The sequence below is a fragment of the Adiantum capillus-veneris genome, chromosome 8 (assembly GCF_014529385.1).
Source record: "Adiantum capillus-veneris isolate H3 chromosome 8, ASM1452938v2, whole genome shotgun sequence".
In the NCBI taxonomy this organism is placed as follows: Eukaryota; Viridiplantae; Streptophyta; class Polypodiopsida; order Polypodiales; family Pteridaceae; genus Adiantum; species Adiantum capillus-veneris.
Window position 1 is genome coordinate 97,347,300 of NC_140938.1, and position 12,277 is coordinate 97,359,576.

At 42.0% G+C, this 12,277-nt stretch overlaps 1 protein-coding gene across 6 annotated transcripts; it reads right to left on the bottom strand.

Moving 5' to 3' along the window:
* Positions 1-5,810: 5,810 nt before the first annotated feature.
* On the bottom strand, positions 5,811-10,057 carry LOC147452613 (protein NRT1/ PTR FAMILY 3.1-like). 6 transcript variants are annotated; one of them, XM_086518243.1, is made up of 6 exons: positions 9,412-9,575; positions 8,873-9,104; positions 8,376-8,593; positions 7,171-7,748; positions 6,328-7,059; positions 5,811-6,232 (listed from the first exon to the last, which is right to left on the bottom strand). In XM_086518243.1, the coding sequence occupies exons 2-6, from the start codon at positions 9,099-9,101 to the stop codon at positions 6,193-6,195; spliced, it is 1,797 nt and encodes a 598-aa protein (XP_086374369.1). In that variant the 5' UTR covers positions 9,102-9,104; positions 9,412-9,575; the 3' UTR covers positions 5,811-6,192. The 6 variants fall into 6 exon arrangements, with proteins under 6 accessions (XP_086374369.1, XP_086374366.1, XP_086374368.1 ...); XM_086518240.1 differs by lacking the exon at positions 9,412-9,575 and adding an exon at positions 9,911-10,057 and having other exon boundaries at positions 5,811-7,059; XM_086518242.1 differs by lacking the exon at positions 9,412-9,575 and adding an exon at positions 9,911-9,925 and having other exon boundaries at positions 5,811-7,059; positions 8,873-9,095.
* Positions 10,058-12,277: the final 2,220 nt, after the last annotated feature.

Below are 12,277 nucleotides of genomic sequence, written 5' to 3' on the forward strand. Positions count from 1 at the left end.
AGCTTCCTTGGTTGAAATCCAAGAGGAGGAGACTCACAAAGGATCTCCTCTATGCCATGCTTGGAGAAAGGTAAGAGAACATGATGCTTTTATTCTCTTTGACCCTGGTTCTACTCACAATTTTATATCTATAGAGTTGGCTACCAAGCTAGGCATACAATCCTACGAGATGGGAGATGTCCTACCCGCAGACAGTGCCTTCAAGGGGCAAGAAGCTTCAGTCACTCCCTTAATAGGGAAATTGAGGCTTCATGTCCAAGGCTATGTGGACAAAGAGGACTTCTTTATTTCTCCTCTCAAGCATGAGGATGTAATCCTAGGGGCACCATGGTTTGACCGCTTGGCTGCCAATGTTAAATTTCCTGAAAGGAGAATCTCCTTTAAGTTCAGGGAAAAAGACATGTATATAGATGCTAAGGAAATGGGTAACACTATTCCCATTGTACATACACTAGCTTTCAACAAGTCAATAAAGAGCGCTATTTCTGTGTACATGATTTTTGTTAAAGATTCTCAAAATGAACCTAATGCTTTAGCAAAAGAAAATAAAAGCAACCAAAAGGAATTAGAGCTATCCAATTTTCTCAAGGGGAGATTATGCGGCAAGTGCATGAGTTAGTTGAGAAAGGCATGGTTAGGCCTAGCTCATCTCCATTTTGCTCTCTTGTGCTATTAGTGCAAAAGAAAGACGACACATATCGTATGTGTGTCAACTATAGAGAACTAAATAGGATCACTATCAAGAATAGGTTTCCCGTTCCACGGGTAGAAGACCTATTTGATAAGCTACAAGGATCGACCTACTTCAGTAGAATTGACCTAAAAAGTGGCTATCATCAAATAAGGATAGTTGATCAAGACATTGTAAAGACCGCATTTCGCACCACATTTGGTCTTTACGAATACATTGTCATGCCTTTTGGCTTGACCAATGCACCAGCCACATTCAACCGCTTGATGGAGAAGTTGTTCAGGCCTCATCGAACCTTCACTGGAGTGTTCTTTGATGATATTATCATCTACTCTAATTCATTAGACAAACACAAGCAACACCTCCAGGTAATATTTCAAGTTTTAAGAGAGAATAAACTTTATGTTAATCGAAAGAAAAGTGAATTTTTCTTGCAAGAGATTCAGTATTTAGGTCACATTATCTCTCAAGATGGCATCCAAATGGATCCATCAAAGTTAGACGTAATAAAAGGATGGCCTAAACCAAGGAATCTTCATGAACTAAGAAGCTTTATAGGTATGTGTGCATACTATAGACGCTTCATAGAAAAGTTCTCACAAATTGCGGGACCATTACATGACCTAACAAAGAAAAGCGTTAGGTACACATGGTCTGCTAAGGAGAACAATGCTTTCGAAAAGCTTATCTCTCAACCTGTGCTTACACTACCAGATCTCTCAAAACCATTTGAGGTCCAATGTGATGCTTGTGGTGATTGCCTTGGAGCTGTTTTACTCCAAGAAGGGCACGCCATAGGCTATGAGAGTCGAAGGCTCGACCCTGTTGAGCAAGCTCTAGGCATATATGAAAAGGAACTCCTTGCAGTTCTACATGCCTTAGACTCATGGAAGCACTATTTATTGGGGACTCCTTTCATTCTGCGAACGGATCACCAAAGTCTTAAGTACTTCATGACGCAGACCAAGCTCTCCGACAAACAAATGAGGTGGGTGGGCAAATTTCCTTTCGCAATTTCATTTTCATATTGCTCACATTGCTGGCAAGCATAATCAAGTAGCCGATGCACTCTCAAGACGGCCGAGAGTGAATGCGCTTTCCATAGCAACTCACAATGATCTCTCTTCAATGATAGATGAGTACGCTATTGATCCCGATTTTAGAGATGTGATTTCAACCCTTGCATTAGGGAAGAAAGAAGAACCATTTACTTTACAAGATGGTTATCTTCTCTATGGCAATAGACTATGCGTTACTAACTCACTACGTGAGAAAGTAATGTATGAATCTCATGCTCCACCGTATGCGGGGCATAGAGGGATTCAGTCTACCTTAAAGGGAATTGAAACATATTTCTATTGGCCTACATGAAAGTGAACATACAAGAGTATGTTTCTAAATGTGTGGTATGCCAAAAGACAAAATTTGATAGAGGGAAGCAACTTGGATTGCTTCAACCCTTGCCAATCCCTAATTCACCATGGGAGAGCATATCCATGGATTTTATCTTTGGATTGCCTAAGTCTATCCATAGGAATACGGGAATATGGACGATAGTAGACAGGTTCAGTAAACAAGCTCATTTTATACCTGTCAAAAAGACTATCAAAGCCCATCAAATGGAAACCCTCTTCATTTCACAAATTTTCAAGTACCATGGCTTGCCAATGTCCATAGTGTCGGATAGAGATCCTAGAATGACCAGTAATTTCTGGAAGGGTCTCTTTGAGAATTTAGGGACAAGGCTAAACTTCTCTTCGGCCTATCATCCACAAACGGATGGCCAAAGTGAAATAGCTAACCTAACCATTCTCGATCTACTAAAAGCCTATGTAACGAAAGTAGATCAAAGATCCCAATGGGAGAAGTATTTACCCTTAGTGGAGTATGCTTACAATAACACTGTACATACTTCCACAGGAAAAGCACCTTTCGAGGTAATTGAGGGAAGATAAAAAAAGTCCCTTGCTACTTAAAGTACATGGGAAGATCTTCGCTGCAGATGAGTATAGCCAAGACCTACAAGAATCTTTTCAAAAGATTAAGGATGCTATCTCTATCTCACAGCAAAGGCAAAAGGCTGCTGCTGACAAGCACAGAAGAGCCCAAGCCTTTAAAGAAAACGATTGGGACTTGTTAAAGTTTCCCAAGGCTCGATTAAGGCACACGATGGGCAAGAATCCTACGGGCCACCAAAAGTACTATGCTAAACTAGCAAAAAGGTACTATGGTCCCTTCCAGATTCTTAGGCCAATCAATGAGATGGCCTATCAACTCAAGTTGCCCAATCATTGGCTTATACACAATGCTTTCCATGTGAGCCTATTAAAGCCTTACAAAGGAGAGCCACCTCAAGAACCAACTATTGAAGACCCACCGGAGATCGAGGACCAAGAGGAGGTGCTGCAGCCCGAGTCCATTCTCCGACATGAAGACAAGGTATTAAGAGGCGGTAAGATTATCCGACGATATCGTTTAAGAATTATCCTTTTGAAGATGCTAGATGGATGCAAGGCATACAATTAAAGGATAACCTAAACCTTGTCAATGCTTACAATACTTCCCAAGAGTAAGCAAATGTACAAAATGTTAAAAATGAACAAAGTTTTTATCTTATAAGACTCTCTTTTTCTTTATTGTGCATAAAAATTAAGTAGTATGCATGCTTAGATCAAGTTTGCGGAGACTACGTCTCTCAAACACCAAGTAGAGCTTGTTACTCTACTATGGAAGGCTGATAGGACTAATGTGCAGACATGCTTGCGGCAGCCTAAGGCTCTCAAGCGTCAAATGGATTAGTCATCCATTGTGGAATGATGTCGTAGGGTAACATAGGGATCCTCTACCCGCTAAGAAAAAGACTCATGAATATGCTTTATCTTCTCTACACCATAGTCGAGGATGACTATGATTTCAAGAAGAGGTAATGTCATAATAATCAATATCTAATTCTTCTAAATGATTTTCTCATATTAAACTGATCATTTAATGTAGGGAAGTGCCAGGGGAGAAAAAGCTAGAATATTGGTTAAGCTAGCAGACCGGCCACAGTAGGGATCCAAAGGAGGGAAAATAGGGATCCAAAAGGGGAGCCATCTGCAAAAGAGCCATGTGCAACAATGGACTAAAAAGACCTTAAGGTTCGGCCCCTTAAGACTTCCAAAATGCTAAGGTTCCAAAATTCAAAGGTTATGTCCAAAGGTCAACCCTAGGAAAATTGGATGCTTTGTGTGTGACCAAAAAAGTCTTTGAATATCTCTACATAGGAGGGGGCGAGCCTAGAAAGTAGGGGATGAGAGAGAAGGCCACACACACACACACACACACACACACACACAAGCTCCCTTTACACAAAGGGAATGAGGGACACATGTCAACTCCCTAGGCCAGATGCCCACAAGGTGTACCCAATTCCTATTGAATGACCCTTGAAGTGGACCAATGAGAATTAGGCTAGAGTAAATTTAGCCTAATTAATTTTAAAACACTTAATAAAAAGAACCAATGAAAATTAAGTCTCCTGGATGATTATTGTACATCCTGTGAAGGGGTCCAATAGGAATTGAGCAGCCCAATGGGCTACTTAATTCCTATTGGTCAGAATGGGAAAAGGTCCAATGGGGATTTAATTCATTTAAATCAATTAAGTTTAATTGATTAAGCTCTCACAAAAGGGGAAAGGGGGACACATGTCAATAGGCTATCACTTATACTGCTTAATAATCATTGGCTTAACTTGGGGAGGGCCAATGGGGAGATAGCAAGAGGGCTCGCCCAAGAGAGAGAGAGGGGGCTGATTTTTGCAAGGCATTATCACACACACACTCACACAATCTCGTGTGTGAAGAAAGAGAAGACTATCTCTTCCCAAGCTTTAATGGAGAACTCATCACCTACTCCAAGCTTGTGAGATAGAAGCCTACATCAACACACTCTTGGCATGTGGATGCAAATCCAACCAAGAGCCAAGCTTCAATGCATGCTCATCTCCTCTACCAAGCTAATTACTAAGCTAAGGTATGCTAATATGAGTGATTATGTGAGGAGATGTACATCTTTCTCGTAAGATACTCCTTCTTCCTCTCAATCTACTCTCATACCCTGCTAGCTTTCACCATCTTCGAAGGTGTGTGAGGTCTTGGGTCTGAGAGCGGAGATAATTAAAGTTGTGTTTGCTAAGTGTTTTGCTTAGTGCATGAAGCTTTCATCTTCATTGCACTAGCTAGTCTTGAAGGAACACAAAGAATTGTATTGTACAATGTCTCTCTTGATGGCAGAAACCATAATACAAAGCCTTTTGGAGGGGGGACCGGCTCCATGCAAATCCGGTCCTCAACTGTTGTCCATAGCTTAATTTCTCTCTCTTTTGAAAGTATTGTCGATGCTATCTAACTAGATGTTATGCTTTTTGTTGCTCTCTCTACCCAAGCACTCTTGTAATTCTCAGTAGGAATCTATTCTAATGAAATGCCCACTATGTTCATGCTAATTTCCGCTACACACAAGTTTTTAGGCCATTAAATCTTACACAACCACTAAGTGCATTCACATTGCTCGACCATCACATATGATGATATTCCAAAAGAAACGTTAAGCTAAACCCACCTACCTTGAGTCCTTTACTTCAAGGGGTGGTTGCATCTAAGAATTTGTATGAAAGATTAAAAAACATTAGTACAATTTCGACTTCACTAAGAGTATTGAACTGGAATTTCAACTTATTAGTAAGTCAAAAGGGCAGCACCTACTACTGCTACTAGGCTTACAAGTTCCCAAATGAGTTAGATTTGAAATTTTCTTATGTAAGAAAACGGAGCCTTTTAGTGTTTTTCATACAATGCATAACATCATTAGCTTCTGCTCGAGAGTCACCGCATACCTAGCTAGGTACGATTGGGGGCCCCTGCACCGGGCCGGCGGTCCTCTGCCCCCAATCGTACCTAGCTAGGTTCCTCTCAGGAGCTCATGATGTTGAGGTAAGTGAGAATTTGTCCAAAACTTTGTGTGCAATTATATGTATGCATGCACCTTGGAGATGCAGAGAAACGTTTCTTAAGCTGAACGTGTTCATGTGCAAAATGGGCCCAATAATATGAGTAGCTTGCAATAAGCAACCAAATAAGAGAACCCACCAACTTCCAATACTTTGTAGCATCACCCACATCTGAGGGGTCATACAGGGGAAACTTCTGGTTGATGACACCTTAAACTGAAGATGTTCAATGTACAAATTACTGAGTTAAATAGGCTTTTTCTGAAGACATGTGTATGAGCATTAGCTAAGTAACTTAGTTGAAGTTAGAATTTAATAATTTGAGATCTCTTAAGTAATGTTTCAGAAACACCATCAAGCATCAATCAATGCATACTTTTGTAGTCACACTCTAAAGTCTGAAGGGGTTTTACCCTGTTCTTGTTGTGTTGTTGATTCCCTATCACCTTCCTGTGGTAAGCTATCCTCATCCTTCTCTGTTGCACAGTCTGACTTCAGCTCCCCTTTCTCACATGGCAGCTCTTCCTTTGACATTGGCTTGATGATCACTGCATTTTTGTAGGAAAACCATCTTGACACAATCAGGAAGTAGAAAAGATTAATCCCAATCAAGCCAGCAACAATGTAATAGTAGTGGTCCAACCGCGCTTTGTTAAGGTTGTCATCGAGCCAGCTGACACTCCCATGCTTTGCAGATGCCTTTTGCACGGTGGTCAGCACAATAGCACTAATGTACACACCCACACCACTAATGCAAGAGTTGATTGAGCCTGTAGTACTTCTCATGCTCTCTGGAACTTGGTCGTAAAAGAACTCAGCTTGCCCAACGCCGTTGAATGCTTCGCCAACCCCCATCAGACATAATTGTGGAACTAGCCAAAACACAGACATCGGCACAACCTCACGTGGCTTGTCGATAAGCCCATTTGCGACCGCTATTCTCCTCCTTCGCGCTTCTACAATGCCTGAGAGCACCATTGCACATATACCCAAAGCATATCCCATGCCAATCCTTTGCAAGAAGGTAATGCCCCTATCGGTTTGAGTGACACGCCGTGCGTATGGTAGCACAACTTTATCATAAAGCGGGAGGACTATCATTATAGTGAGCATTGGGAAGACACCTGTGGATGCTGCTGGTAGCTTGAAGGACCCAAACATGTGCCTGTTCATGGTGTTGGCTTGCAAGACAGAGAAGGCCGTTTGCTGCGAGACAGCCAGCGAGTGCAACATGGCAGCAATCATAATGGGCAATGTTCTAACAATGAGTTTGAGCTGTTCTATCTGATGCACAGAGCAAAGCCACCATGGTCTCAATACCTTACCATCTTCTCCAAGCTCTCCATCTCTGATCACCGCAGCTTTGTCGAGAAATCTGAAATTGAGGTACGACATCATCGAATTCATGAGTATCGTAATCAATAAATGGCTGATAAAGGGTGTCCTTATGTTGCATTATATTCAAGCAATATGACGAGAATCTTACCGCAACTGATCCGTGTGCACATACTTTTCACCCATATGCCTGAACATGTCATCATCTAGAGGATCAAACAGAGCACCCATTTCCTGCGGCAACGCCGCTTTCCGCTTGTGGAATGCTGCAACACACACTCTAGCCAACAACTTGAGAGGGCTGCCAGCTGGAACCTCATATCTGTATAATGGGGCTCCTAGCACAAAGACTGTGATAGATATAGCCATAGCAATTGCGGGAATACCAAACCCCATTGCCCAGCTTATACTTTGTTGCACATACACCACAATGGTGGCAGAGAGGAGAACTGCAAGATAAATACCAAAGAAGTACCAATTTGAGTAGCTTTGAAAAGATTTCCTGCCTTCGCGCGTATCTTGGCTGAATTGGTCTGCTCCAAATGGATAGGCACACGGCTTTATGCCTCCGGATGCAATGGCAAGGAGTGTGAAAGCCAGGTAGAGAAAGAGTAGTTGGCCCGTGGTTGCATGCGGACATTCTGATGACGTTTGATTGCTTGAATTCAAAGGACATGGGGCTGGTCGCAAGGAGGAGATTGCTGCTGTCAGTACCAGAAATGACATTCCCTGCAATGCAAGTGCTTAGTGATGAAATATGGCAACTTTGGGGTCTTAACAAATGCAACTAGTTCCTCTCAGGAGTGTTATTGTTGCGATGGTGTCATGCTATGTGCCGATCTCCCTTTCATTTCTGCAAAGACAGTGGTGATATGGCAAGAGGAACATAGTCTCGAGAGGCCACCCATCCCAATGTTGTTCCTACACATGCGCGCCAAACCGCAAAGGTTTCCACAAGCTGGTCACAGCCATCCACACCCCAAAACCTTAAGGTGCTAGGGATCTCTGGTCTAGCCAATTTCTGCAAGCCTTACAGCCAGGCACTGCTTATAGTTGACAAGTTGAGCTGTCATGGACCTCTGGTCTAGCCACTTTATGTAAGCCTTATAACTAGGAACCACTTATACTCCACAAGTGGTAGGGTTGTCAGGGATCTCCGGGCTAGCCAATTTATGCAAGCCTTACACCTCGGCACCACTTATGGTTCACAAGGTGGACTTGCCAAAACAAGAGTTTTCACTTGTTCACAAGGAAAAGATAAACCATAATGTTATGCTACTTTGAATGGGAGTAAAAGTTGTGCCTAAGCTTGCGAAAAGATGTCAATGCAACAACCGACTTATTGAACAGGCCTACCATCAAGTTAATCAAGGAGGATATGATGAGGGTCCAGAAGCGGCCGAGGTATGCATCTGCAAGATAGCCCCCAAGAATTGGAGAGAGATAGCCTGTCCCACTGCTGACAGTGAGGATGTTGACAGCTGCTACTTGTTCCAAATGAAATTCCTGGGTGAGGTAGAGGATCATGCTAAAAAGTATTCCGATGGCCGCTAGCTTTTCGCACACTTCATTCCCTGCATAGACAAAAGATCGGTAAATTCTTGCACCATTAAGGATGATCCTAATGTGCTTAATTTCTTATTTGCTGGACTTTGTAGAGTTGAGTTTGCCTGTAAGGTGACCACATAGTGACGAATGCTCAAGTAAACAACTTGATGCAATCAGTAGAAATTGTGCGGCGTATGTTTGTGAGCGCACATGTAGAAGTTCATGGATACCAACACAACAAACATCATAGTGCACGCATGCAACTTGTTGACAATGTAACGCTAAAACTCAGTTTGCCTCATTACCTAGTACAAAGGGCATGGTCTTCCATCCTCCAGGCTCCATGGCTTGCTGTTTGTCTCTCAAGCGACGAAATGTCTTACGCATGGACTTCCACATTAAGTAAATTGAGTCAGACAGTTTGCCACCGTTTCTCATTGCCTCGATGCCCTGTTGTGGCTTGCTCAGTGAGGTCCTGAAGGTTAAGCATCTATGGAATTTGATTTTCTGATAATCCATGGCCTTACTCTGCATGAGCTTAGAAAAAGAAGGAAACACATTTTATTAAGCATATGGTATATGAAATAGAAACAAAACTATTATGTCCAGCAAAGGGCTCGTTATGTCAAACACAAACATGAATAAACATTTTTTCTTTCTTTGATTTCAGGACAAAAGCATAATTTTCCCAATAATTGTAAAGCTCCAGCTACTCTCAAGCAAGAAGGTTACTTAATGGACAGAGAGTTTAGTCGTTTTATGCTCTATGGCGCAATATACTGTGCAACATGCAAAAACCACAAAGAAAAGTGATGAGAGATGCAGGACTCTTCAAGCCACTTACAAGGGAGTGAGCAGAGCACAGCTAATGTGGGTGAATTATACCAATGAAAGGATTGAGATTCTTATGCATGAAGAGAGCAGTAGTGGTATTCACAGGTGAGAGTGAGGTGGGTCGCAAAGTAGGTGCAAAGCTTGTACTACAAATTGGCACAACATATGAAGCTCTATCCCCACAAGGAGATTTACAAAATTTCTCATGTACGAAAAGGGAGCCTTTTTCAATGTTTTTCATACAATGCATAACATCATGAGCTCCTGCTCGGGAGGCACCGCATACCTAGCTAGGTATGCGGTGCCTCCCTCAAAGAAGCTCATGATGTTGAGGTAAGTCATAATGTGGGAATGATTGTGAGAATCTGTCCAAAACTTCTTGTGCCCTTGCTTTGTGTTGCACATGCAGCTGTGACCCACATTTCTCTCACACACACACACACACACACACACACACACACAGAGAGAGAGAGAGAGAGAGAGAGAGAGAGAGAGAGAGAGAGAGTTACCTTGGCTTGCTATGATGGTGTTGCCTCCCCACACGGAACTGAAAGTGAACTGAGCTCTCAGCTCTCTCTGCATTTGCCTGAGGTTTGACAAGGGGAGCTTGTACATCTTCAAGCGTGTGTATGAGTGTGATTGTGACAATGTGTGTGTGTGTGTGTGTGTGTGAGAGAGAGAGAGAGAGAGAGAGAGAGAGATTGTGTGTAGGTACGTCTACAGAGTGTGAGAGAGAGTGCCTCAATTGTTTGTAGTAGTAGTGTGTGTGTGTGTGTGTGTCCAAATGTACCCCACTACCCTTCCATGTCTTCTAAAACCTTCTTGGTCCTTGAAATTCTAACAGGACAGAGCAATCCACAGTCCTTCCCATTTTATTCAATTTGTAATCTGCACAATTTATGGTGGATAGAATATCCCTATTTGCTAGGAGGAAAAGCAGCAACCAACTAGAACCAGTGAACCATGTGTCTCATGCACATTTTTCTTTCCATAAAGGACCAAAGGCAGAAGGCAAAAGTTGAAGTTTGCTGTCATCTTTACACATACTTTTTCCATTGGCCATGTTTTCCTTTGCATTAAAATAGAACTAGCTCTTTGAAATATTTGAAGCAAACCCCACAAATCTAGGGAAGTAATTTCTTTATCACATTGCTTCAATATTACTTCATGTGCAAGCCATTGAGTGTATAATCTATAGTGATTTGTACTTGTGTTTCTTAGGTAACTTTAATCTTTTTGGCCTACATAAGGCCCTAGTAAAGCATGGAACTTTTGCGGGCAAGAATCTACCATTGGATAAAGCTTGTCGATCATCGCCACATGACAATTTCTATGATGACAAACTTTTTGTCTTCTTTTTTTTTTTTTTTTGAAGAACTCACAATAGTGAATGATAGTAAACTAAACATCAAAAAGAATTACATAACAACCCCGCACAAACCGTGCCAGGGCATCATGAGACAACAACCATACATCGGCTAATGATGGGAGCCACACGGCACGACTAGAACAAAACCGCAACAGCATGACTAGACGATATCATAGATAAACAAGTGATAAAATCACAGGGCCTACCCCTTAGGTGAGTTAATATGCAAAGTGAAGCAAAGAAAGAGATCCACTTCTATGCTCTCTCTCTCTCTCTCTCTCTCTCTCTCTCTCTCTCTCTCTCTTTATATATATATATATATATATATATACACACACACACGCACGCACATTTGCTTAAAACAAATTAATTTTTCTTCTTCTCCCTTTTTTTTGGGTTCTTTTGGGTTTTGGGGGTGTGGGGGGGGGGGGGGGGGGCACTTAACCCCACAAAGTGAAACTAGAAATTTTGTTAAGACTATGGAGCCAAATGGTAGACTAGAATAAAATCATCACAGCTTGAAACATGTATCTATACACACACACACACACACACATATATATATTATATATATATATATATATATATATATATATATATATATATATATATATATATATATATATATATATATATATATACTATACCCAACCAATGAACATTCTCAATCTATTGGAGGACTTGTCCTCCATGTCAAAGGCATTTGCATATAGGCATTTGAGCAAGTCCACTACTTTCTTTTGTAATAGTCTCTTTGACCATATTCCAATGTGAGTTTGATATGCATCCCCTACAATGCCTACTGTCAATTGCACGTGAAGGGCCTCTCACTCATGCAACATGCAACCCAATCTATTCGTGCAAGTTGTTCACACAAGGGCCTTCTACCCTCAATCCATTCAACCCCATATTGCTCGTACAATGAGAGTCTCTTATTGACCTCATGTAGCCCCATGCATCCCCTATTACCCTCTTGCTCTTCCCTATCCCCTACCTTGTCCCACCCATCACTTACCTTATGTATAGTACACAAGAAGAGGGGGGGAGAGAGAGAAAGAGAGATAGACAGATTTTATCATCATCCTAGAAGGCCAAGTATGACCTATGGGACCACAACAACGTATCATGTGGAATGTTGTGGGGCTAATAGTTGATTCTCGATGCCCAAGGATTGTAGAAATGAGCGTTGCAATTCGGAGGCCGCATCTTGGTTAGGAGAGAAATGTACGGGGGGAGAGAGAGAGAGAGAGAGAGAGAGAGAGAGAGAGAGGTATTCTACCCTCCCCCCACCTATCGTTGTTACCATATACATATGGTAGTGATGTGTGTGAACACACGTAGGACCGCTGGGGTATTTTTTCCCTTGCTAGGAGGTTTTTCACCCCGTGCATTGTATAGACGTCCATCACTCTAGGGCTATCTTATCTTTCCATTGCACACTAAGTAATACACTCTCTATTGTGTGCCTTGAGCTTCCTTCGTCTTCTCCGAGCTGCGTGTGTTTTTC

Excerpts from the sequence above, each read along its gene's own strand:
- LOC147452613 (XM_086518240.1), bottom strand. The coding sequence starts at position 9,101 with ATGCAGAGTAAGGCCATGGATTATCAGAAAATCAAATTCCATAGATGC. Across the intron at positions 8,594-8,872 it reads GACCATGCCCTTTGTACTAG|GGAATGAAGTGTGCGAAAAG; the intron begins GTAATGAGGCAA and ends TTGTCTATGCAG. Across the intron at positions 7,060-7,170 it reads GTGCACACGGATCAGTTGCG|ATTTCTCGACAAAGCTGCGG; the intron begins GTAAGATTCTCG and ends CCTCAATTTCAG.